At 43.6% G+C, this 27,988-nt stretch overlaps 1 protein-coding gene across 1 annotated transcript; it reads left to right on the forward strand.

Moving 5' to 3' along the window:
- Window positions 1–1,523: 1,523 nt before the first annotated feature.
- On the forward strand, window positions 1,524–27,028 carry LOC137139244 (uncharacterized). Its single transcript, XM_067526256.1, has 4 exons — window positions 1,524–1,659; window positions 1,811–2,029; window positions 2,213–7,297; window positions 16,908–27,028. Exons 1-3 carry the CDS (start codon window positions 1,524–1,526, stop codon window positions 3,388–3,390), a joined length of 1,533 nt encoding a protein of 510 aa, XP_067382357.1. The 3' UTR covers window positions 3,391–7,297; window positions 16,908–27,028.
- The last annotated feature ends 960 nt before the right edge of the window (window positions 27,029–27,988 follow it).

A 27,988-nucleotide genomic window follows, 5' to 3' on the forward strand; every position in this document is an offset into this window, starting at 1 on the left:
TTGAGCTTGTTTAAGAAGAGGACATCAGTGGGTGCGGGGGTTAAGTGGGGGGTTTTGTAATCACTGATGGCCTGGATGCCCTGCCACATGCATCGAGGGTCGGAGTTGGAAAAGTGCTCCTCTATCTTTAGCTTGTAGCAGTGCTTGGCCTGTGCATTCCCTGATCTGAAGGCAGTGTTGCGTGCCTTCAACAGGAGTGCACCTCCTTGTTCATCCATGGGTCCTTGGCATCAGCATCCGGGGGAACATAGGCTGCTGTTATAATGTTCGAAGTGAACTCACGCGGCAGATAAAAAGGTCTGCATTTAACCATGAGAAACTGACAGTAACAGAGTTCATGCACCAAGCTTTGTTAATGTAAATGCACAATCCACCACCTCTGGTATTGCCAGAGCCCTCTTGTGTTCTGTCCACCCGGAGTGTGTGGCGTCCTGCCAGCTCGATGGTATTGTCCAGTATGCCGCTGTGTAGCCATGTTTCCGTGAAGATAAAAACATTGCAGTTCGAAAGTCTCTTACTGTATGTGATGTTGAGTCGAATCTCCTCCATTTTGTTCACCAGTGATCATACATTGGCGAGGAAAATGCTGGGTAACGAGAGCCGGTGTGGTGTTAGCTTTAGCTTGGCTCTTATTCCTCCGCGCTGCCCCCGCCTTTGTTTACAATCTCGACAGTGCCTGCGGGCGCTTCCGCCCGGTCGGGTAGATTGAATCGCCTCAGGTGTTCTGGCGATCTCAGGAAGGAGTTGAAGGTTGGCGAGAGAAGAGTCTGGAAATCACAGACCAATATCCAAAAGCTCAAATCTGGTGAACGATGTTATGGTACAGCTGTTCTGCACAAACAGATCCAAGATGAGCAAGAATAGTACCGCAAAATTGCAAAATCTGGAGAGACCCCGGGCCGCCATCTTGTCAGAGATTTAAGTTGTTTGATTTAGTTAAAAGGCAATGCAAACGGTGGACGGATCATCGCTCGGTGCCCCTAATCATCATACCTAATCATCACTCCTAATAATAAATTTAAAGATGACGCTAGTAGGTCGGCTGTATTTTAGTGGATACAGGAGTTTGATATAATAGATGTGTGGAGAGTTTTGAACCCAGGCACCCGTGCATACTCACGTAGAGAAGTGGTGTTGGGCAGGCTAAAACAATCCAGGATTGACCTGTGCTTAGTAGCTTCGGGCTTAGTTAGGGGCTTAAGAGAGTGTGTGTATAATTTTTGTCCCTGGAGTTATCATGCCACCTTTAAGGTGTCTCTGGCAGATGGCAGCATGCGGAGGAATGGGTTAGTGTGTCTGAATGTGGCCCTCCTGGAAGATAAACTCTGTAGTCATCATAGTCTCTGCGGTCATTCCTCGCTGCCCTGTGTGATGAGAGTGGGTTCGCTGTTGACCTTAACGAATGGTAGGAGCGTGCTAAAGTGAAAATTAGGAGGAAATGTATAGCACTGGGCAGGGAGAAAAGGCTGAGAGACAGAATGGAGGAACTGGAGCTGAGGGACCGTATGAGAGAGTAGCTGGAGATGGCTGAGACGGAGAGTGACTGTCCTTTAAATGTTTTCTTGGAGCTGAGAGAACAGCTGAGGGAATTGGATGGGAGGAAATGCAGGGGTGCAATGATCCGCAGTAGGGCACAGCACATGCTGAAAGGGGAGTGCTGTACAGCATTTGTTTTTGGCTTAGAGAAGATGAGGCAGGCAAGAACATATATCTCACAAATAGCAAACACGGACAGAGTGTAGAATGTCCACTATATCGGATTGTACGTTCCCTTCCAAGAGTTTTATACTACACTCTTGTTTTTCTGCAGTGCACAAATGCCATGCACTGGTAACATACAACCGACAGGCATTACTGGACATCACCAACTCACAACACACTGACTTTGCTAGTTTTATACCGCTTGAGCTACAACTCATTGTTCGCTCCCAGAGTCACCACCGTAACCACCCCGGAGGCCATGAAGCACCGGGCTCGAGTGAGTTAGCTGACCCCAGGAGAGCGCTTCGGAGACGGCGACGCAAGCGAGGCAAGAGGGGAGGGCTCCATGCTAGGCTAAAAGCTTGCGCTAGCCGGCCAGCGCTACCGAGTCTCCTGCTAGCGAATGTGCGGTCCCTGGAAAACAAACTGGACGAGCTATGAGCCAGGATTGCAACCCAACGGGAAATCAGAGAGTGCTGCGCACTGATTTTCACCAAGACCTGGCTCTAAGACAAAGTTCCAGTGGATGCAATTCAGCTACAGACTCACTCTGTTCACCGAGGCGATCGAACGGCCGCGTCCGGTAAGGCTAAAGGGGGAGGTGTGTGTGTGTTTGTCAACAACTCGTGGTGTGGGGACATACAAACGGTGGATGAACACTGTTCGCCAGATGTGGAGTTTCTACTGCTGAAGTGCCGTCCTTATTATCTACCGAGGGAATTTACTGCTGTGTTTTTGGCCGCTGTTTACATCCCCCTGCGAGTTAACTCCACGGCAGCACTCAGCAAACTCCATGACGTCATCAGCGCGTTAGAAACGGCTCATCCTGACACTGTTTTTATTGTTGCTGGCGACTTCAACCAGTGTAGTTTACGGACTATATTCCCCAAATACCACCAGCATGTGGACATTCCCACCCGTGATAAGAACACTCTGGACCATGTTTACAGTAACATACGTGGTGCATACAGGGCTGCACCCCGCCCCCACTTCGGACACTCAGACCACATCTCTTTGTTCCTGTACCCTGCTTACAGACAAAGACTGAAACAAACACACCCTGTCACCAAACAGGTTAAACTCTGGACCCCAGAGACCGACAGCACCCTGCAGGACTGTTTTGCTCTGACAGACTGGGATGTGTTTAAAGCTGCAGCCACTCTGGAGGGCTCTTCCATCAGCATACAGGATTATGCTGAGTATGTGACTGGATACATCAGCACTTGTGTTGATAACATCTTGCCCACCATACAAATCAGGAAGTTTCCAAACCAGAAGCCCTGGATAAACAGTCAGGTAGGTCAAATGCTGCGTACTCGCTCTCTTGCATTTAGATCAGGCAATGAGACCGAGTACAAAGCTGCGAAGTACGGACTGAGAAAAGCCATCACAGCGGCCAAGAGGCAGTACAGAGAGAAGCTGGACAGCTTCTACTCTACTGCTGACTCAGGGCGGATGTGGCAAGGCCTGCAGCACATCACAGACTACAGGACCAACACCACCAACATCACCACCTCAACAAACAGCCTGCCAGACGACCTCAACACATTCTACACCCGCTTTCAGGGCCCCAGCTACACTGCAGAGAGGGGGCCCACACACACCTGGACCACTCAACCCCTCTCCCCTACACCAACTGTCTCAACGACCCAGGTACACAAGCTACCCCCGCAAAGCAGCAGGTCCTGACAACATTCCTGGGCGGGCCCTCAGAGCATGTGCCAACGAGCTGGCTGACGTTCTCACCTCCATCTTTAACCTCTCCCTCAGCCAGTGCACTGTTCCTTTGTGCTTCAAGACCACAACCATCGTCCCCCTGCCTAAGAAGAGCCCACCCACCTGCCTGAATGACTACAGGCCAGTGGCACTCACTCCAATCATTATGAAGTGTTTCGAGAGAGTGGTGCTGGCCCACATTCAGAGCAGCATACCTGACACTTTGACCCCCTGCAGTATGCCTAACGGCCCAACAGGTCCACCTCGGATGCCATTGCTGCTGCCATTCACTACTCCCTCCCTCACCTGGAAAATAAGGACACATACCTGAGGATACTTTTCATAGACTACAGCTCCGCCTTCAACACGATCATCCCCCACAAACTCACCCACAAACTGTCCACACTTGGTCTACACCCCACCCTCTGTGACAGACTGAGGCCTGCCAGTCAGGAAGTCTAGGAGCCAGTCAGGATTGGTAACAGGACTTCAGCCAGACTCATCACAAACATTGGCACTCCACAGGGTTGTGTACTCAGCCCCATCCTCTACACCCTGTTCACCTATGACTGTGTTGCCTCCCACAAGGACAACATCATCCTGAAGTTCGCGGACGACACCGCAGTGATAGGATGCATTGCTGGCGGTGATGAGGCAGCCTACAGGAGGGAGGTGGCCAGTCTGGTGTCATGGTGTTGAGACAACAACCTCACCCTCAACACGGACAAGACGAAGGAAATAATAGTGGACATGCGAAAGGAGAGGAGAACGCATCAGCCACTGTTCATCTGGGAGCTTGAAGTGGAGAGGGTGAGCAGCTTTAAATACCTGGGTGTCCACATCACTGAGGACCTCACTTGGACACCTCACGTCACGCAGCTGGTCAAGAAGGCCCAACAGCGGCTGTATTTTTTGAGGAGGCTGAGGAAGTTTGGCATGTCGCCTAAGATCCTCAGAAACTTCTACAGCTGCGTCATTGAGAGTGTCCTGACCAACTGCATCACGGTGTGGTACGGCAGCACTACTGCCATGGACCGTAAACGCCTGCAGAGAGTGCTGAAGACTGCGGTGGTAGATGCTCTGCCACAGGAGAGCTGCGTCCATCCTCAAAGACCCCTCCCACCCCCAACACAGACTGTTCACACTTCTACCCTCAGGACGGAGGTACAGAAGTGTGAAATGCAGGACCTCGAGACTGAAGAACTCTTTCTTCCCCTCTGCCATCAGACTCCTAAACAGCTGACATGTTATGTTCATGGTTGCAAACTCCTAACATAACATAACTGTTTACATGGACACAACTGCTCACGAATCACATTTTGTATTTGCACACAAATTGTTTTTTTCAGAATTGCACTACCGCACTGAGAACGGCACTACCTCACTTTATTGCCTTACTCAGAACTGCACTACCTCACTTTATTGCCTTTTTTAAGAACTGCACTACCTCACCTTTATTGCCTTATTGCTCTTATTTGTTTGCTCTTACTTTTTTTTTTTTTTTTGTATTTTATTTTATTTCTATTTTTTGTAAATTCTCATTTTACTTACTGTGTGACATTTAGAGTGGAGGGCAAAGTAAGAATTTCATTGTACAGGGAAACATGCGTTCTATCTGTGCATATGACAATAAACACTTTGAATCTTTGAATCTTGAATCTTGAATATTAGCTGAGACTTTGGACCAAGTTAAGGATCTGCTTAATCCGGAAGAGGCTGTGGACCCCGATGCTGTGTTCTGTAAGGTCAAAGCAAAATGGTATAATATCAATTGGGGGAAAATTAAGAGCTTTTGTGGCAGGATTTGGCAATGCATGCCACAGACTTGGAAGGAGAGATTGCAAGAGACAAAGGGTGTGCAGGTGGGGGACGGCAGAGTTGAATTCTCTCTTATGTGTGACTTAAAAATTAAGAAATTTGTAGAGCTGCAGCAAAAATTCTGGTATAAGTTGCTTTGTGGTGCAATTTTCAAACAGCCCACGGCCCACTCAGGCCGGGTGCTAATTTTTCCCACACACCCTGTCTCTGGCATCTGGGCTACGTTGCATCAGAAGTCGCTACCCCCTGCAGTTCTGAACTCCAATTACCTTCTGCGCCATAGGAGGGTGCTTTTCTCTGTCGTCCTACACCAGATTAGCAAAGAGAAGTACGCACGAACATGTGCAGTCTGTAAAAGGGAGGAAGAGGATTTTGGCCATTTCATGTTGTATTTCACTGTGACAGAGGTTAGAGAATCGGTGAAGAACTTACTGAATCAGAAATTTAGAGCATGGATACTTCCTGGGGAAGCATGGGATTGGGTGTGGTGCTTTGGGGTGCAGAAAGGACAAACAACAGCAAACTTCTTGCTGAGTGTAGCAAGGCATGTTCTGTACATTGCCAGAAACTATGCCCTTTTTGGGAACAAAATATTAAACAGAGTGATATTCTTTCAGAGCCTAGTGGCAAACTACGTGAAGGTTCTCTTTTCGGCTGACCAAGAGGGTTTTATCCAGAGGTTTTGGGGACATAATGACTAATGTGGTTTGGATAGCCAAGGAGGCTTATGTATTGATTTTGGCTGAACTGAAAGGAATTCTTGTCAGGGGCAATGGGGAGAATTTTTCGGCGGTTGTGACATACATCCCACATTCTGCCCGACCTCCACTAAACAACATTGTCTGTTTTTCTGTCCTTTTTGTACACTCGAGGGTGCACATATACCTCAACATTTCAGGTATTCATGTTGGTTGTTGAGTAATATTTTGATTTACTGCAATTGTTCTTTGAAAACTTCAGCCAAGTATGTCCTCAGTTTTCTGTTCTGTTTGTATGCTGTGCCTTGGTGTTTCAGGTATTCATGTTGGTTGTTGAGTAATATTCTGATATACTGCAATTGTTCTTTTTGAATTGGGGGGAAAATGAAAATATATAATATATATATAAAATATAATATATATGAATAGATAGAGATATACTGCATGTCTACAATGTGAGGTTATGAATATCCCCCTATATTTATAGGTATATGTATATAGAATAGGTAAATAGGTCTTGCTTTAACTTGTTTGATTTCGTTGAAAGGCCTATGAATTTACCGTTTTTTTTTTTTTACCTTTCTTTGTATATATTTTGCTTGGGTTTACGGGCAGCACAAGCTAATGTTACTGCCTACTTTATAGAAATTGTTATATATTTGTCCATCACTCTTTGGTCTTTCATTGCTGTTTTGCTATTTTATTGGTTTGTCAACCATCGTGCTTCTTTACTAGTAGACCAGTACAGTTGTAGTACTTTGTACTTTGCTTCATTTATCTTCTTCTTAGCAAGTATCATGTATTCTGCTTCTCCAGCATTTTTAAGAGCTGTCGATGGTATCAAATGCAGCTTACGAACACACAGCTCTCGAAGCGCCCGATTGGTTGCAGACAGAGGTGTGGTATCTCTCTGGAGCGAGCAGTTACGGACACGTGCATGAACCGTTTGGTGGGCTTTTTTCATTTTGGTTGTGTTTTGGTTTTCATTTACCTATCCAGTATTGGGTTTTTGATTTCATTTATGTCACTAATCCTCCCGCCAGATTATCTCCTACTATGAGATGTTGGGGAGAAACGACAATGCCAGCCAAAATATTGAGAGAGGAGACAAAGGATGGAGTGGGAGGAAACAAGCGCCAGGTCGCGGAGGAGAGAAAGACGACAAATGGTGGACAAGTTTTGTGCTTGTCAACACAGAGGAATAATTCAGCAAAGAGGACAGAGAAAGGAGTGGAATTGGTCGGGGAGCAGCGGCAGATGAGGTCGGAGATTGATGGCATTTGTGTGGGTGGAAAAAAGCAGGAAGAACGGGCGAGGATGCAGACGGAGCTGGGTGGAAGACGGGAGACAACGAAAGAAATGAGGTACGAAAAAGATTTGACTGTATCGGCAGAGGTGGTGGGGGAAGAGAAGGTGAAAACAATGGAGCTGTTACGAGCAATATGCGATGTGTGTGGAGGCATAGTTGCGCTGTGAAGCTGGAAAGAAAAGGCTACTGGATAGATTTAAAGTTGGTAGAGCCTTTGTAATGGTAAAAACTTTAGAAATTGATAAACTGGTGGCATCTTTTTTGAATTTACCAGTGTATATAACGGACGAGGAAATTATTGAAAAACTGGACATGTGGGGAGTGAGAGCGATCTCGCCTATTAAAAGGAGGATGTGGCCCGGGACTGATGTGGGGGACGGTACAAGATACATGAAAGTAAAGTTTAATAAAACTGTGCAGTCACTGCCCTACTCAGCGAATTTCATGACAGCTACTGGTTTCGGAGTATTTCAGGGTAATTCACAATAATCAAGTGTAAGTTTGTCGGATGTGCTTACAACCTGGTCACATCGTGAGGGACTGTCCGGATTTCACATGTTTTAAATGTAATAAACAGGGACATTATGCATGTGAATGTGATGCCAGTACGCACAGATGTACGGAATGTAATAGCTCCATAGAGGAATGCACATGTCAATGGATGGATGTTCAGGAGACAAAGGAGGTTAGGAAACGGTCACAGCAAGATAAATCAGGAAGGAGTGAGGGATGGAATAGAGGCAAAGAGAAAAAACAGCTTAAAAAAGGACCATTTTAATCTGTATTTCCTTGATAATGCTGCTTCAATCCCAAAATCTAAAAGGGTTAACAAACATTTGGAAAATTGAGCAACTCTGTGGAGAAATGGCATGCGACATCTTGTGTGTCCATGAATTCAGGTGGTCAATGGACAAAATAGAGTAAAAGAGCTCCCCTCTCCAAAAAGATTTTATACTGTCTCCTCCGACAAAACTGCTGGAGTCGCAATTTTTGTAAAGCCGGGGGTGTGTTAAAGTATTGGGGAGGTTTTTCGGGATGAACAGGGCAGATTAATTGTTACTGATATTATACACTGTAATAAAAAATAAAGTGAGTATATAGTGGATATCATTGAGTGGTGGGAGCCCACCAAATTTAAAATCAAAAAGCGTTGTCTCAGCTCAGACACCTCTGTCTTTTCCCTCAGCCTCTTCTCCCCTTCTCAGAGCGATACATCATCTAAAAGAGGAGCTTGAGCTTATTGAGGCTTATTGAGGAGTGTGGCCATCACTTGGATGTCTATCTTGGATTGAGGGAGCAGCTGAGACAGTTAGATGAGAGAAAATGCAATGCAGAGGCGCAATGATCCGCAGTAAAACACAACACATGTTGAAAGGGCGCTGTACTGCTTTTTTTCTAGGTTTGGAAAAAAGGAGACAGGCAAAAACATACATACCAGAAATAAATGACCCTGATGGAAACACGCATACTCACATAGTACCACTACACTAATTTGTTTAGCAAACAACATATAACAAAAGCACATATGGATACAGCATTAGGTAAAATTGGCTGCTCCCTCACGAGGATGCGGCTCTGTGTCATGATGACATTCAGATAGAAGAAGTGAGAGCAGCGATTGGAAGCCTTAATACATCTAAAAGCCCGGGTGGGGATGGTCTCTCAGCTGAGGTTTACCAACATTTCAGTAACGTACTGGCCCCCATCCTCTGCAGGCTATACTCTGCCATGCAGGAGGAGAACAGGTGCGCAGAGTCTTTTTTGAGGGGTGTGATCACTCTAGTTTATAAAAACAAAGGCGCCAGAGACGACCTAGCAAATTATAGTCCAATTAGTCTGCTCAATACTGACTATAAATCATCCTCTTTGGGCCTAAAAACATGAGAAATATGCTGTCTAACAATATAGTTACTTTAGATGACATAACTTTGGTCTCTAGTACTACGGTGAGGAACCTTGGAGTTATCTTTGACCAAGATTTGGCGTTTACGTCACATATAAGACAAATCTCTAGAACAGCCTTCTTCCACCTACGGAACATTGCTAAAATTAGAAGCATCCTGTCTCAAAGTGATGCCGAAAAACTGGTCCATGCATTTGTTACTTCTAGGTTGGACTACTGTAATTCCCTACTTCTGGGGTGTCCTAATAACTCTCTAAAAAGCCTTCAATTAATCCAAAATGCTGCAGCAAGAGTGCTGACTGGATTAGGAAAGAGAGATCATATTTCACCTTCACTAGCTTCTCTTCATTGGCTTCCCATAAAATTTAGAATAGAGTTCAAAACCCTGCTTCTTACATACAAAGCTCTTAATGGTCAAGCTCCATCATATTTAAAAGATCTCATAGTCCTGTATCGCCCGATTAGACCACTTCGATCCCAAAATACTGGCCTACTTGTGGTTCCCAGAGTTTGCAAAAGTAGAATGGGAGGCACAGCCTTTAGCTATCAAGCTCCTCTCCTGTGGAACCAGCTTCCAATCCAAATTCGGGGAGCAGACACCCTCTCTACTTTTAAGACTAGGCTTAAAACTTTCCTTTTTGATAAAGCTTATAGTTAATAATCCTCACTCAACCCTAACTAGCTTTTCTCTATACATTTATTTGTCACCACTGTATGCCATTAATTCTGTGTCCTACAACCTGTACAATGCTTTGTTGTTGCTTTTTTTTGTTGTTGTTGCTTTTTGTTGTTGTTTTGTTGTTGCTTTTCGTTGCTCTTTTCTTTCTCCACTTTCCACTCACCCCAACCGGTCAAGGCAGATGGCCGCCCACCCTGAGCCTGGTTCTGCTGGAGGTTTCTCCCATTAAAGGGAGTTTTTCCTCTCCACTGTTGCTTAGGGCTTGCTCAAGGGGGATTTGTTGGGTTACTTCTACATACTTGTGTAGTCTGGACTATATTCTGTAAAGTGCCTTGAGATGACTTTGTTGTAAATTGGCGCTATATAAATAAAGTTGAATTGAATTGAATTGAATTATAAGATCTTTGTTAATGTGTTGGGGTTCAGGCTTAAGGTAGTGATTGGCTCGATAGTTTGGCCTACCCAGACTTACAGTATTCGGGGGACAGATATCGCTGACTGCATTTTGTCAACAAAATTCTCATTTGAGAATTTAATTTACATTTAGCAGACGCTTTTATCCAAAGCGACTTACAAGTGAGGTACAAGGCAAGCAAAAATCTAAGTCAAGGAGTGCGAGAAAGAGCAGAAAGGATTTTCTTTTTCTTTTCTATTTTTTTATAGATTTAAGTGCATAGGAAGATGCGGAACAGCAGTTTTTTGAATATTGGGAGAGAGTCAGCTGAGCATGTCTGGTAGCTCGTTCCACAATCGTGGGATCATTGTGCTAAAAAGTTTTGCTTGGTGTCTTCTGTGTGGTGCTGGGACCACCAGACGTTGTTCTTTGGCAGACAGCAGTGGGTGGGAAGGATTGTAGACTTGAATGAGTGAGTTGAGGTAAGCGGGAGCTGTTGAGTTAACCACCCTGTGAGCAAGAGACAGAGCTTTAAACCTGATGCGAGCAGCTACAGGAAGCCAGTGTAGAGATTTAAAAAGTGGCGTGACATGGGTCTTTTTTGGCTGATTAAAAATGAGGCGAGCTGCTGCATTTTGGATCATCTACAAGGGTTTTATTGTGGACACCGGTAACCCCATCAACAAAGCGTTGCAGTAATCAAGACGAGATGTGACCAGCGCCTGTACAATGAGTTGGGTTGTATATTCCGTGATGTAGGGTCTGATCTTCCTGATGTTGTAGAGAGGAAATCTGCAAGCCCTAGAGACAGAGGAGATGTTGTCCTTAAAGCTCAGTTGGTCGTCAATTATGACCCCCAGATTTTTGGCCGATTTAGTGGGGGCAATCACTGTAGATCCCATGTTGATGCTGATGTTGTGTTGTGTCGAAGGTCTGGCTGGGAAGACAAGGACTTCGGTCTTGGAGAGGTTGAGTTGAAGATGTCTCTCACTCATCCAGGCTGAGATGTCTGAGAGACAGGCAGAAATGCACGATGAGTTAGTGGAGTCGTCCGGTGGAATGGACAGGAAGAGCTGTGTCTCATCAGCGTAGCAGTGATAGGAAAGACCATGTGAGTGAAATATGGCATCTAGGGATGAAGTATAGATAGAAAAGAGAAAAGGACCAAGAACTGAGCCCTGCGGCACACCGGTAAAGAGGCTATGAGACTGAGAAAGATGCCCCCGCCAGGATACCTTGAAGGTTCGTCCCGATAGGTAAGAATGAAGCCAGTCTAGAGCTGATCCAGAGATCCCTAAGTCAGAGTGTGGACAAGAGGATCTGATGGTTCACAGTGTCAAAGGCTGATGATAGATCAAGTAGAATTAAGACAGACCATTGACCTGTGGCTTTTGCAGCTCGAAGATATTCCACAACAGTCAGGAGTGCTGTTTCTGTGGAGTGACCCTCTTGAAGCCAGACTGGTTGACATCGAGGAGGTTGTTCTTGGAAAGGAAGTCTGAGAGTTGGTTGAAGACTGCTCGTTCCATTGTCTTGGCCAGAAAAGGAAGGATGGAGACAGGTCTGTAATTCTCCACTACAGAGGGATCAAGAGAAGGCTTCCTGAGCAGTGGGGTAATCAAGGCCTGCTTGAAAGAGGTTGGAAAAGTCCCTGTTTTGAAAGATGTGTTGATGACTTGTGTAATAGCTGGCATTAGTGCGGGTGCAACTGCTTGAAGAAGAGTGGAAGGGATTGGCTCCAGAGTGCAGGTGGTCGGATGATTAGAGAGGAGGAGGGTGGATACGTCATCCTCAGTCAGAATTGCAAATGATGAGAGCAATGCAGTGTTGGAAGAAGTTAGACGGATGTTATCATCTGGAGAGAACTGTGAGCTGATGGCTGCCACCTTGTTGGTAAATAAGTTGGCAGAAGTGAGAGAGGTAGATGGCAGAGATGAAGGTGGTTAGACGACTGATTTGAAAGTGGGGAACAGCTGTCTGGTGTCCAAGGTGTTGCTGAGCTTCTCCTGGTAGTAATTGATCTTTGCCCTGGTGACACTGTGAGAAAAAGGTCCAAGCAGATCCTGATACTCAGTAAGGGCAGATGGAGTCTTGGATTTGCGCGACTTCCTCTCAGCACTCCTGAGCATGGTGTGTTGTTCACGGATCCCGTCAGTGAGCCACGGATTAGAAGGTGAAAGACGAGCGGGTCTCGAAGACGTGGGAGAGAGACAATCTAGACACGATGAAAATGTATTGCAGAGGCTGTCTGTGGCTGCATCTGCATCGAGGATGGAGAGGTCCTGTGTTGGGGGCAGAGTTGCGGAGTCCAGCGAGGAGAATCGATCGGCGTTGATAGACCTGAGGTTGCGCCGGAATGTTAGAAGTGTGGGGGGAGATTGCGAAGGTCTAGGGATAAAGACTGAATTGAATGAAGAAATGATCCGATACATGCAGAGGAGTGACCAAGATGTTGTCTGTGGTGCAGTTCCGGGTGAGTATGAGATCGAGGTTGTTGCCAGCTTTGTGGGTCGGAGGAGTGAAGACCAAACTCAAGTCAAATGTGTTTAGAAGAGCAAACACATCAGCCGCATGTGGTTTGTCCAGGTGGATGTTCAGGTCTCCCATGACGATGAGAGGAGTGTCATCTTTTGGGAAGTGGAACAGCAACAGGTCCAGTTCATTGAGGAAGTTCCCCAGCTGGCCCGGTGGTCGATATATCACAATCACCTGGACTGTAATCGGTGCTGTGATGGCATGATATTCCAGAGAAGACAGATTGCTGAGTGGTGCTGTCGAGGAAAGGTATCATTAATGAGAAGACCAGTCACACCCCCCGACCTGATGAGCAAGGAGTGTAAGAGAATGAAAAATTGGCGGAGAGTGCAGCTCGGGTGGCCGTGTTCTGTGGCATGATCCAGGTTTCTGTAAGTGCAAGCAGGTGAACAGCTGACTGTGTAGCAAAAGCTGGAATGAAGTCAGCCTTGTTCTCTGCAGACTGGCAGTTCCACAGGGCAAGAGAAAAAGAGGCTGGTGGCAAAGTGGTCTGGGTGACAATGCACAGGTGAGAAACACGTCATCCTCTAGTAGGACGCCATGCCCTGCATCTGCAGAGTAGAACAGGGATCTGCTGAAAACACATGGTAAAACAAAGAAAAAGGCTTTCGGGAGTAGAAGGGGTTAATGTAAAGCAAAATAGAGAAACAACAACTTCTTTTATTTCCTCTAATGTCCTCGTTCGGTGGACTCGCTCGTCTTTACAGAATTAAAAGAGGCGGGGCTGAGGTTAAAGTCTTTGGTGTGTCTTTTGGGCTTACAGCCAGAGGCCAGCAATTGTAGATCCTAGGAAGAGCAGGTTGCGTGGTGTAGATTGAGGCTTGGACTGTGGAGAATGAGGGTGTTAGGTTTAAAAGGGAAAATCACTGTAATAAATGCAGTAATTGTGCCGAGACTGGTCTACACTATGCAGGTTTGTCACCTGCCAAGTGATGTACTGGTCCGCCTGAGCAGCGCTACTGAGGACTTTCTATGGAAGGGGAGAGCAATGAAAATTGCACATAAGACACTGGTCGGGCCGTACATAAAGGGGGGACTCAGACTGTGTAATTTAAAATTAAAACTGAAGTCATTAAGAATAAAACTGTTTAAGAAACTGATGTGCCAAAAAACTAAAAACATATGGGAAGATTATATGTATGATGATGTTCTGAAAAGAGGTATGTGCGGGTTATACAATCTATGTAGCGTCACACTCGGCCAGCCTATTGTGGGAACATGTCCACTCTTCCAGGAGGCGGCTGAGGCATGGGTGGAAATCCTGCCCCAGTTGGAGTGTGTAATTACGTTAAACCAACCCATCTTTGGGAACCCCTGCTTCGGCGGCCGAGAGGCATGTAAAGCTGGTCGGGGTGTCTTGACTGAAGCGCTGCATCAGATTAAAGATGTTTTTGACCAGAAGGGGGCTCGTAACCCTCTTGCGGTATTTAGCAAAATTAGGATGGAGGGCCTTTTTTATGTTAAATCCTGAGTTGTGCGATTCTGTAATGATATATTACAGAAAATGCCGCAAGATTGGAAAGAGTGGTTTCTGGAAGCAGACGAGGATCGGGTCGAGGACGACAAGCTGGATTTCTCTCTTGCATGTGACCTCAAAAACAGAAAACTGCGGGAGTTTAATCGCCTTCTGGGAAACTGGGATGAATAAATACGAAGTTACGGTAAAGAGTGGTGCCGAAAAATAGAGGTTGTTGGATGGTTTTATGATTGGACTGGCTGTAGCTATGGTTAATAATTTGTCTGTGGATGAGCTGGTGGTTTCCTTTTTAAACCTGCCAGCTTATATCGCTGACGAGAAAATCCTGGTCTGGATCCATAACACAGAGGCAGGCCTGGTAGTGAGAATGTGGAACGTAGCCGTGGTGAATCTCCAATCCTTGATAGTGCAAACATCTCCCAAATCCCAATAAGTGATATAATATGCAAACTCCAAAATCCCTTAAGTGATTCAGTGCCCTAGTGCAACAGTCTCATAGTTCTGGATTCCATAAATCTCTTATGTGACAGAAACATGGTTCTTAACATGAGAATTCTTACAGTGGATATTTACTTGGCGGAGTCCTTGATATTTAATGTCTTGGTCCACAAATGGTACACATGAAGAAACCTTCAGTGGATATTCATTGGTGAAGTCCCTTATACAGGTAACTTGAACATATGATGGATACTCGTCTGAATTCCATATTAGCGTAGTTATATATAATCACATAACTTGGTAAAATGTAACATGGCATGATCAAAATGTAGACATGATGTGGTAAATCTTCACCTTTTAATCACATTGTTACAAGAGCTTGTGAAAAACTTGATCCTTCATGGGCAGAAAAAAGTACTCATAATCCTCATTAGGTTGGCAAGGGAGCAGTTACTCACATAGCCAAAGTAGCATGCAGAGTCAGGTCAAAAACATAACATGGTCTGAAGCCATAGATGGCAAAGATGATTTAGAAGAAAGCTGGAACGCCACGGTGAGAAAGCAGACAATCTGGCAGCTTTGTGAGGGAACTGAGGGGAGGGAACAGCAGGTGAAACTAATTGCGGGTGATTAGTAAAGTGGAGAAAAATGTGACAGGACCAGGAACAGGAAGTTTCTGCAAAATAAAAGTCTTAAATGGGGAAGTGAAGTTGGTGAGGCTGACAGATGGCCTAATGCCCCGGCATCCACAAAGACAACATGGGCAGGGCAGCTTGCTTCGTGTAGATCTAGACTTTTGTTGTGGAAAACAAGGCGCATCAGGCTAAAAGGTAAAGTGGTAAACTCGCTGATAGGTTAATTCAATTCAACTTTATTTATATAGCGCCAATTCACAACAAAGTCAACTCAGGGCACATAACAGAATAAAGATTACAAAGATGTAAGATCAATTTCCAGCTTCAGACTCATCAACCTATCTGATACTCTAATCACCTCTAGAAAATTCCTCACCATCTCCTCTTTCAGGATAACTCCTATTCCATTTCTCCTCCTATCTGACCCATGGTAGAACAACTTGAACCCTGCTCCTAAGCTTCTAGCCTTGCTACCTTTCCACCTGGTCTCCTGGACACACAGTATGTCCACCTTCCTTCTGTGCATCATGTCATTCAACTCTCTAGCCTTCCCTGTCATAGTATCAACATTCAATTCAATTCAACTTTAATTCAATTCTTTATTTATTTTATTTATATAGTGCCAATTCACAACAAAGTCATCTCAGGGCACTTTACAGAATAAAGTCAAGATTATAAAGATGTATAGAGAGAACCCAACAATTCCCCCTGAAGCAAGCAATAGGCAACAGTGGAGAGGAAAAACTCCCTTTAACAGAAGAAACCTCCAGCAGAACCAGGCTCAGGGTGGACGGCCATCTGCCTTGACCGGTTGGTGTGAGTGGAAAGGGGAGAGGGAAAAGAACAGAGCAACAAAAAGCAACAACAAAACATCGGGCAGATTGGTAGGACCAGTAGCTGCACGCTGGAAGACACACAGCTTCAAAGCTGGGGACACCTGCAGAAAGGGACAGAGAGAGGGGGACAGAGAAGGACAAAGACAACTACGGGAGAAAACACACAGAGTTAATGACATACAGTGGTGACAATTGCGGGGTGAGACGAGAGGAGAGATGGTCAAGAGGAGGAAAGGAGCTCAGTGCATCGAGGGGTGGGTCCCCCAGCAGTCTATGGCAGCATAACTATAACTGACTATATGCTTTATTAAAGAGGAAGGTTTTAAGCCTAGACTTAAAAGTAGAGAGGGTGTCTGCTTCCCGAATCTGAACTGGGAGCTGGTTCCACAGGAGAGGAGCTTAATAGCTAAAGGCTCTACCTCTCATTCTACCTTTGGAAATTCTGGGAACCACAAGTAGGCCTGCATTCTGAGATCGAAGTGGTCTACTGGGATGATATGGTGCTATGAGGTCATCTATATATGATGGAGCCTGACCATTCAGAGATTTATATGATAGTGCCAAAACTTATCTAGGCTATGCAGGTCTGCCCTGTACCAGGTGATGTCTTAACCTCCCTATGCAGCATGGTGGATGATTTTATTTTATTTTTTTTTTGGAAGAGCCAATATGATAGCCCTTAGAACTTTAATTGGGCCCCCTAAAAAAGGAGGGTTAAACCATGCTTTAAGAGTGAAAGTTATTCGACTAACTCTAACCCTGTTTTAGGAAACCGCTGAAGCATGGGTCAAGATATTACCTCAGTTGGAATGCCTAATACGCACAAAAATGGATATCCTGAATCAACCCCTTTTTGGCAATCCATGCTTCGAAGGGCGGGTGATACTACGGGAGAGGACGGGTCTGGTGCACAAAACAATGAAACAGGTGAGCGGTATTGTTGACATAAGTGAGAGCCTTAGTGCGCAGACCACCTTTGAGAAATTAGGGACTCTGAGAATAATGATTACAAAAAGACAAGTTCTTAGTCAATGCAATACTGTGGTTAAGAATATTCAAGTTGGAAAACTTGCAGGAAAACTCAGGATCTGGTGGAGACTGACGGGATCGATTTTCTCTTTTCTGTGATATCAAGGGCAGAACTCTTGCTGATCTTCCACCGAAGTTTTGGTATACATATCTAGTTTCCCAAATCTCCAAAAAACCATCTGCAGAAGCTAAATGTTTGAGTCTCTGTCCGCAGAGATCAATTTCGACAATCTGGCACAATTTACATGGCAAGTGCATTCCACCATCAGTATTTAATAAACTATAAGTTGCGTCACAGGAGGGTGCTATCTTCTTCGTCAGTCTCCATCAGATCAACAAGCAGATGTGTTCAAGAACATGTGGAGGATCATTTTTTTCTGCACTGCTCAGCTGTTAGAACTTTGAGAGTTTTTCAGCTGTCAGTTCTGCTGTCAAATAGGTGTAGAATGGAAAGGTTAAAGGGGGAACAGTGGGACTGGATTTGGTGTTTTGGGATAATAGGAAAATCACAGCGCTGTAATAATGCACTTATTAATTTCCTCACCTTTTGGGTAGGGTGGATATGGTTGTGTATATATGAGGGATGATAAAACGTAAATGTATATCTTGTTTAAATTGTATAACAAAAAGCCTTTAATCTGCACTTTTGTATATATTGTATATAACTGTTGAATTTTTTGATAATAAAAAGATTAAAAATAAAAAGTGCCCAATCTCATCTGATCGCGGCAGCGTAATAGAGCCAGACCTGATTAGTGGTAGGAAAACCACCTGGGAATATAAAGTGCTGTAAGCTTTTTGGCTTGGGTTTACGGGCAGCACAAGCTGTTGTTCCTGCCTACTTTATAGAGATTGTTCTATATTTTCGTCAATCTTTGGTCTTTCATTGCTGTTTTACTACTTTGCTGGTTTGTCAACCATCGTGCTTCTTTATTACTAGATAAGTACAATTATAGTACTTTGTACTCTGACACATTTATCTTCTTCTTAACAAGTGTCATGCATTCTGCTTCTCCAGCGTATTTAAGAGCTGTTGATTATATCAAATGCAGCTTACGGTCATATCCCTCTAGGAGAGCCTGGTTGGAGACGGATGTGTGGCTTCACTCAAGAGTATTGCTGTAGAGGCAGGGCTGTATCCAAGCTGGGACTCGTTTGGAGTGCATTTTCACTGCATTTTTGCTTCATTTGACTATCTAAGATAGTGAATTTTGGCTTTTATAGTTTAATATTCCCCTGGCAAATTTACTCCATTTGGGGGAGCTTTCTTTTCCAGTCATTGAGTTTTTTGCAATTGTATTGAGGAGTCTCCTCAATAAAGAGGCAAATGTGGCCAGGGACTGAAGTGGCAGATGGCACAAGGTTTGTAAAAGTTATTTACTTTATTTATTTAAGTTATTTAGTTATCTACATAGTCATTGCCATACTTGACTAGGTCTTAATGGCTACAGAATACTTTAGAGTGATACATAATACGCAGGTGAAAGTGTGTGGGATGTGACTGCAGCTGGGGCATATAGTGAGAGACTGCCCAGATTTTACGTGTTTCAGGTGCAATAAAAAGGGTCACTTTGCTCGGGAATGTAATGACTGGATGCACAGGTATGATGTATGCCATAACCCCACAGATGAGTGTTTATGTCATAATATAGAAAGGAACAAAGGGAAGCAAGTTGAGGCGTACATCTTAGATGGAGAGGTGCATAATGTTGAATGCGTGGAGAGAACAGACAAGAGCATTTTAAGGAGAGGCAGTAAGCAAGAACTTGAAATGGTGCTCAAAACAGTATGATGCGGAGTTGTCTCAAGGAGATAGAGGAATTATAAGAACTGATGTGCTAGGTTCTAGCATGGATCAGGTACATCCCAGAAATAGCAGACTCGGAAAGCAATGTAGACACTGACCAGATAGATGTTTTGCAAACTCTGCAGGACTTCTACTCTAGATTATTTAGTAAGCAGAGAATATACAAAATCGGCTGCTCTCTCAGCCAGGTGGATGTTGCTTTGTGTGAGAGAGACATCCAGCCAATAGAAGTGAGGGCGGCGATTGCAGCTTTAAATTGATCCAAGAGCCCAGGTTCAGACGTCCTCTTAACCGAGTTTTACTAACACTTTAGGGACCTGTTGGCCCCTTTTCTTTGCAGGCTGTTCTCTACTATGCAGGAGGAAAATAGGTGTGCAGAGACCTTCTTGAGGGGCGTGATCACACTGGTCTATAAAAACAAAGGAGTTAGGACTGATTTGGCCTGTAATTTTCCAATCAGCCTGCTGCCACTGGTGCTGTTGACCTACAGGGTACTGGTGGAAATTGGACCACTGTTGGTTGAAGAGGTCAAAGACGAAGAAGGAGAGGAGGAAGGCGTGTTCGTAGGCAGAGAGAGAAGAGGAAAGCTAAGAATGTAGAACTGACAGTAGGGACTTTGAACCCTCAGGTTCTCAGGAGTGCTCAGGCCTCCAGTACTACTGCAAGGAACCTTGGAGTTATTTTTGACCAGGATTTGTCATTTTCCTCACATATAAAACACATTTCTAGAACAGCCTTCTTCCACCTACAGAATATTGCCAAAATTAGGAGCATCCTGTCTCAAAGTGATGCTGAAAAACTGGTCCATGCATTTGGTCCATCTCTAGGTTGGACTACTGTAATTCCCTAATTTCAGGATGCCCCAGTAACTCCCTAAAGAGCCTGCAATTAATCCAAAATGCTGCAGCAAGAGTGCTGACTGGAACTAGCAAGAGAGATCATAATTCACTTTCACTAACTTCTCTCCATTGGCTTCCCATTAAATCTAGAATAGAATTTAAACCCTGCTTCTTACATATAGTGCTATGAGGTCTTCTATATATGATGGAGCCTGACCATTCAGAGCTTTATATCATCCCAGTAGACCACTTCGATCTCAGAATGCAGGCCTACTTGTGGTTCCCAGAATTTCCAAAGGTAGAATGGGAGGTAGAGCCTTTAGCTATCAAGCTCCTCTCCTGTGGAACCAGCTCCCAGTTCAGATTCGGGAAGCAGACACCCTCTCTACTTTTAAGTCTAGGCTTAAAACCTTCCTCTTTAATAAAGCATATAGTCAGTTATAGTTATGCTGCCATAGACTGCTGGGGAACCCACCCCCCGATGCACTGAGCTCCTTTCCTCCTCTTGACCATCTCTCCTCTCCTCTCACCCCGCAATTGTCACCACTGTATGTCATTAACTCTGTGTGTTTTTTCCCGTAGTTGTCTTTGTCCTTCTGTCCCCCTCTCTCTGTCCCTTTCTGCAGGTGTCCCTGGATTTGAAGCTTTGAGTCTTCCAGCGTGCAGCTACTGGTCTTACCAATCTGCCCGATGATTTGTTGTTGCTTTTTGTTGCTCTGTTCTTTTCCCTCTCCCCTTTCCACTCACACCAACCCGTCAAGGCAGATGGCCGTCCACCCTGAGCCTGGTTCTGCTGGAGGTTTCTTCCGTTAAAGGGAGTTTTTCCTCTCCACTGTTGTCTATGGCTTGCTTCAGGGGGAATTGTTGGGTTCTCTCTATACATCTTTATAATCTTGACTTTATTCTGTAAAGTGCCCTGAGATGACTTTGTTGTGAATTGGCACTATATAAATAAAGTTGAATTGAATTGAATTAAAGTTGAATTGAATTGAATGTTGATACTATGACAGGGAAGGCTAGAGAGTTGATTGACATGATGCAGAGAAGGAAGGTGGACATACTGTGTGTCCAGGAGACGGGTGGAAAGGTAGCAAGGCTAGAAGCTTAGGAGCAGGGTTCAAGTTGTTCTACCATGGGTCAGATAAGAGGAGAAATGGAGTAGGAGTTATCCTGAAAGAGGAGATGGTGAGGAATGTTTTAGAGGTGATTAGAGTATCAGATAGGTTGATGAGTCTGAAGCTGGAAATTGAAGGAGTGATGTTTGTGAGGGAAATTTCAAACTCTAGGTAACACTGTTTCACTGTTTTCACACTTCTGGCAGACCCAGCAAGACATCCTGTCTCTGGCCACACAAAGAAGTGTCTTAGCTAGATATCAACTTTAAAACATTTGCTTCCCAGAAGGGAGCCCACGGGAACCAGCACAAATGATCGATCTCAAGGACTTAAAAGACATGAAAGACAAAAGGACAAAGTGACATGAACTTGCTAGACAAAGAAGCGGACGTGGCCGAGGAAGAAGACAACACCACCATGACCCAGAAGCTTGTTACCGGTGTGGTGAGAAGGGCCACTGGGCAAAAGACTGCTCTGTGAATAAGCAACAAGCTGACTGCGTGGGAGAACAGACACTGGATCAGGTGACACCCATACAGAAGCAGAAATCAGATCAGGTGACGCGCACCCACACATTCACACACGAAAACAAAACCCACATATGATCTGCATAATTGTACAATATATAGTCATTCTGATAAGTACAAGATATTCCCAGAGATTTGCCTTTTTGTTGAAAATCATGAAGTGATTCGGGAGCTACAAGCTCTGTTCTGAAGACCGGCTCATTACCAAGTCCTCCCAAATTAAGTGGGAGATCATGTCTAAAAATAGGTGCTAGTGGAAAACCTGTTTTAGAAAACTGCTCTGTTCCTCTCAAATGCAGTTTGGGGAAAGAGACCATCAAACACTGTGTCACAAAACTGTCCAGTTAATCTATTAGGGAGAGATTTGATGTGTCAATGCGGAATAGTGCTTTGTTCAACAGTTGATGGAATCAAAGTCTTAAAACAGGGAGATGAAGAATATCCATCACAGCTCAATCAGATGATTAACATCCACTCACAATTTGCATATTAATGGAAACTTGTTGACAACACGCCTGTTGCACAGCAGCTTACAGATTTTACGCACAGCACACAAGCAGAAACATTCCAACATCATAAGTCACTACACTGCACAGCACACATAAATGAAGGACCAGAAGGTGAATATGAAAGTCAGTGGTATGTTGAAAATGCGGAATCGGAAGTGATATGCTTGACAAATGTGTATTGGACAAGGACGGCTGCAGTTGCCTCTGTCTCACTCTCCTCTAAACAGGAAGTACTATTCAAGGGGGACACTCCACATATTCCATTCGCTAATCCTTCTGACTGGAGTTGGCAAGAACTGGGCTCATAGTTGCAGAGCAGGCTGCTCCTCGAGGATTTCCAACCAATAGCATCAGATCCTAGGACAGAATACAACATGAAGGGTGATGTACATCGTACACAATTTAAATCAGTTGTGCAAGCTTATAGAACAGTTGAGCTCATTGATGGCCATGACACCGCACAGGCTGCAGCCTATACCATCACAGAAACTAGTTTACCACCAGAGCTCGAGCAAATTCCAAAATCTCTCTGGGCAGCCCATAAATATGATGCAAGTCTTATGAGAGATGCAGAACCTCTGACAGTGCATCCAAAATAAAGAGTACAGGCCACGTCAGAAACAACATCCTTTAAAGCAGGAAGCCATCGATGGCATAAGGCCTGTGTTCAATTCTCTTCTAAAAGCAGGTGTAAAAATTCCATGTAACAATTCCCCAGTACGCACTCCCATATTCCCTGTTAAAAAAAATAAGAAAAAATAAGTTGCTTATTGTTCATCAAAGCTGGATCCAGTAGCAGCAGATCTCCCACTCTGTCTAAGAGGCTGTTGCTGCAACAGAAAAAGCTGTTTTAGCATCACGTGATTTGGTTGGCTATTCTGATTTAATTCTTATGGTTCCGCTTGCTGTTACACACACATATTACACACACAGAAAACTGCACATCTGTCAACTCAATGTTGGTTGAGATACCACACTGTATTGCTGGAAATGCCTAACATTGCTGTGAAAAGATATGTGTTGAATCCTGCTACTCTTCTACCTACAGTGGAGGATGGAGATCCTCATAACTGCACAGAGGTGCTGGAAACCATATGTACTTCCAGACCTGATCTCACAGACACACCTATCTTGAATGCTGACTTAGAGTTAGTTGTTTATGGGTCTGCTTCCCGAGATGTCAAAACAGGTAGAAATGTAGTTGGGTTTGCTGTTGTCTGCTCAGGGAGATGAGATTATAGCCCTTATGGAAGCCTGTAAATTGGCTGAAGAAAAACTCAATATTTACACTGACTCACGTTATGCATTCGGTGTCATTCATGATTTTTGTTCTCTTTTTTTTGTGACATCGGCAGGAACATCCGTTGCACACCATACTCTGGTTGCAGCACTCTTAAACGCAATCCTGTTGCCTAAACAAATATCAGTAATAAAATGTGACGCTCACACTAAGAAAACAGATCCCATTTCTACAGGAAATTCAGCAGCAGATGCCGCAGCAACAGCAGCAGCCAGGACGGGACAAATGTTTCACCTAACTCAGTTTTCTCTTCCACAGGAACTCAACCCACAGGCTGACCTGTCAACCATGCAGTTGGCAAGCATATCTGAAAAAAACTCTATGAAGAAAATCAGGTGCAACACTACAAAATGGGGTAAGGCTTGGCCCAGATGATAAACCTTGCTTATCTAAGGCTTATTTCTATTTGTATGCAAAATTAGCTCATGGTAAAGATCATGCCTGCAAGGAGGCCATAAAATGCCATTGCAAGGTCACCCTCCACCTGATGGGCCTTTTGAACATTGGATGGTTGACTTCATTGAATTGTCACCATGCCAAAACAAAAGATATTGCTTGACCATGGTTTGCATGTTTAGCAAGTGGGTAGAAGTTTTCCCTTCTTCCAAACAGGATGCATCCACAGTGGTAAAAGCCCCAACAAAAGACATCATTGTTCACTGGGGTATTCCAAAAAAGATCAGTAGCGACAATGGTCCTGGGTTTGCCAACAAAGTGTTGAAAGATTTGTCAAATTATTTTGGATTTGAATTCAAATATCATTGTTCTTATCACCCTCAGAGTGAAGGTGCAATAGACAAAATGGCATCCTCAAGACAAAACTAACAAAATGCTGTGAAGAAACAGGTTTGACATGGATTGAAGCATTACAATTTGTGCTGTACTATATGCCTACAAGAGTAAGAGCAACACCTGGCTTAAGTCCATTTGAGATCATATTTGGAAAACCTCCTAGTATAGGGCTTAATCCTATCAAACAAAGTCTGATGACTGGGCTTCATGAAGACATGATGCTGGATTATTGTGCAAAACCTTCTGCCTCTCTTTAAGCCCTTCGTCCCCAGGTGAAAGCAGCCCTGACTACACCTGCAGACACCAGCCTGCACAATCTCAAACCAGGTGACTAGGTGCTCATCAAAGACCACCGGAAGAAACACTGGAGTCAGAGACAGTTCACAGGACCACATCAAGTACTGTTGACTTCCAGTACAGCAGTGAAGGTGGAGGGACGCGCCACGTGGGTCCACGCCAGCCACTGCAAGAAGATCCCCACACCTGAATCAGAAAAGGAACTACACCCAGAAGAACACTGACTAAACAAGGAAAACCAACAGTAAGGTACAGACACTCAAATTTGTCCCCTGAATTTTTGACCCCGGTGAGGGGGGAGAAGTGCAGATTGGGCTCAGCCCGCACTTCAAGCTCCAACAAACGTCAAGAAGGGTGAATACAGGAAGGTGACATAGGAGACATCTGGTGCCCAATGATGGAAAAATCTGGCTACGATGACACCAGCCCCTGGGGCTGGTTTGACATTGTGTTTGGAAAATGGAAGGACTTCATGCTGTCCCTTTTCACAGGTGTTGTTATAGGCATTACTGCCCTAACCCTGTGTGGGAGTTGGCTTATTTCGTGTGATTGTGGACTAATAATGTGTGCAATTGACCATTCTATCTCACACTAAATGACAATGGGAACCTCCATATAATGAAATTTATAGTATTGAATTAAATTGATTTGGGCATAATCTGGGAGCATAATGATGGAATGTTTTGAAAATATTTGTGAATTAACATTTCTGATGAACTGTCCCTACTGTTGCTCAGCGTTAATGAATCCTGATAATGCAATTATCATAAAATGATAAAAGGGGGGGATGTGTGAGAGAAATTTCAAATTCTAGGTAACACTGTTTTTACACTTCTGGCAGACCCAGTATCAAACCTGGTTACACCAGTGCCTCCTCACCTTTTGCCCCCCAGCAAGACATCCTGTCTCTGGCCACACAAAGAAGTGTCTTAGCTAGATATCAACCATAAAAACTACCTACATCTGAACATTTGCTTCCTAGAAGGGAGCCCACGGGAACCAGCACAAATGATCAGTCTCAAGGACTTAAAAGACATGGAAGACAAAAGGACAAAGTGACAAGAACTTGCTAATTAGACTCCTGACCACATTGTATGAAGGTTGATTTGCATTTACTCATCCCTTTGTTCTTTGTGTAAACCCAGCTGTTGAGTTAAATGTATAAAAAGCTGAACAACCGACACATCTTGGTCAATTTGATATACCATTATCATTCACTTGTGAGTTGCCTTTTGCCTCCTAACTTGCCTTACAGTTTGTCACAACATTGTCTTTCATCAGCTTTGCAAAACTTTCAATACATGAAGCAGTCAAACAATGCTTATCTCATTTTCGCCAATTGCCTTCTCCAGTGACAACTGGTCAAACAGTGGAAAAGCTTGGAGACTTTTTGCAATCATCAATTCATCGTAATGTTTCAAAATATACATATTGGTCTGCTTCCATGTCTCAGTATCGAGCTATACTTTTGCATAAGTGTCTTCATTTGGAGATGAGGGTTTAATAAAAGCAGTTAATTTGCGAAACTGCCTACACATACCTTCAGGAAACTCCCCTGATTTTTGGCTATTTTCTATAATTTCTGCATGATGAATGGATTGTAGTATTTTGAAATGTGTTTCTAATTTAGTCATTATCATATACTTAATATGGATGAAACATCAATATAAGACCGAGCTAAAAACAAAAATCCAATACAAGAGAATCAATTTTCTAAAAACAAGACAATATGTCCCGTACAATATTCCCTCTTTAAATTTTCTGTTTAAAAAACATTTGACAGAAAAATTGTAATGTTTGTCTATGTATGTTAATCTATAAGAATGATTTGTATCTTATAAAATCATTATTGAGGGGTGAAGAAAATCACCAAGATGCCAATTTACTCAAAAACACAGTGCACTACCAAAAAACAACTGGGAATTGCATGCCTAACCCAGATTAGAAAACACACACAAAGTTATAAAAACACTCCAAATGTAGTTTTATCTACCAATTTCATGCAGTGGTTGAATCAATATCAGAGTGACTTTTGTTCTTGTTTAAAAATGTATATAAATTACCCCTGATAAAGAGAAACCAAGCAAAACATTCCACTAAACTTTTTTTTTGAAACGAGGGATTAAAAATAACTTTTAGAATGGACTCTTTCTTAAAATTAATCAAAGTCTTCCACAAAAGGGAAAGGAAAGAGGAAATGAAGCAACATATCCTAACGTTTTGTGAATACATCACTTTTTTAAAAGCCAACAACAAGAAATGAACAGACAAACATCCCCTATAAAGGGTAAGCAAACAAAAGGAGATACTTGCCACACCTGTTCACACATATCACATGAACCAACCAAAAAGAAACAGCTGATCCACAAGGCTTTCTATTGGTATAGCCAAGATCAGTTGATGGAAAACACATGGCATATAGGCCTTCAAATTATTGTGATAGAATGATTCATTAAAAAAAAAGAAGTCTGAAATAGGAGAGAATCCTGTGGCACTGGCAGGTTAGGAGTTAGGAAAGAAAAAAAGCTTAAAAAGGGGAAGTCCATAGCACAGGCTTGCAGGGTCTCTCCCTCCACTTTTCTAAAGATTACAAACAGTGATTCAGATCCTCCTTAAACTTAATTCAATCCATTTGGGGTTGTTAGTTTGTAATTTTTTAATCCAACCTCTTTCTGCTGCCAGTCTTTGAGATGTTGACTAGGGTACCCTGGACTCTAAACCTGAAATCATCAAATTGTCTTTGCCATGATACCAAAGTGAACATAAAACTCAGTTCTTTTGTTTGCTGGCTCAATATAGTATAAGTGTTGTTTTAAGCGTTGTATCAGTGTGGGTTTTTTTTCTGTCCTACATACAGTTTACCATACACTCGACAAGTTGGAGGATTCCAGCTGAAAGATTTTACTCACTGGAGCTCCTAACCCCGTATATTTTTTTTCAATATACTTTATTGATCTAAAATGTTTAATCTTTTAATTCCCTAATTTTTAATTGAGCATTGAACCAACAAGTCTTTAAATTTTTATGACTTTTAAATGCAGATGTAACTCTAAAATCAGAGAAATGTTCAATAGCATCCTGTAGCCTACTAAAATGAGCTTTTGCGATTGCCTGCATTTTGATTGCAGCTGAGGAAAAGTGTTTTACCAGAGGGATGATGTTTTTATTCCCCTCACCTCCACTTAGCATCCGCTCCTGGCAAGAGCACTCTCTCTTTACAGAGCAAAAAAACTACCCCTATTTCTAAGGGCTTTAGACAGGATGCTCATAGCGACTTTCACATCCTCTGGCCTTGTACATATTCTTCTAAAACTTATTAATTGACATTTGATAATCCCTCTAAATATATGTTTAGGATAATGACTATTTTTATGCAACAAGGCATGAGTATCCCTCAGTTTAAAATAGAATCTGGTCCCTAAAGTCCATCTATCTGCGATTTCTTTTATCATGAATACTTGGGTGTCCAAAAATTCAATTTGTTCAGACTGTAAACTATATTTGACTGAAATGCAATAATGATGGTTATTCAAAACATCAATAAAATAAACAGTCCACTTCAGAATGGGTCCAAATTCCAAAAATATCATCCAGATATCAAACATAAAATAAAGGGATTTTTGGGCACTGGGAA

The sequence above is a fragment of the Channa argus genome, chromosome 13 (genome assembly GCF_033026475.1).
Source record: "Channa argus isolate prfri chromosome 13, Channa argus male v1.0, whole genome shotgun sequence".
Lineage (NCBI taxonomy): Eukaryota > Metazoa > Chordata > Actinopteri > Anabantiformes > Channidae > Channa > Channa argus.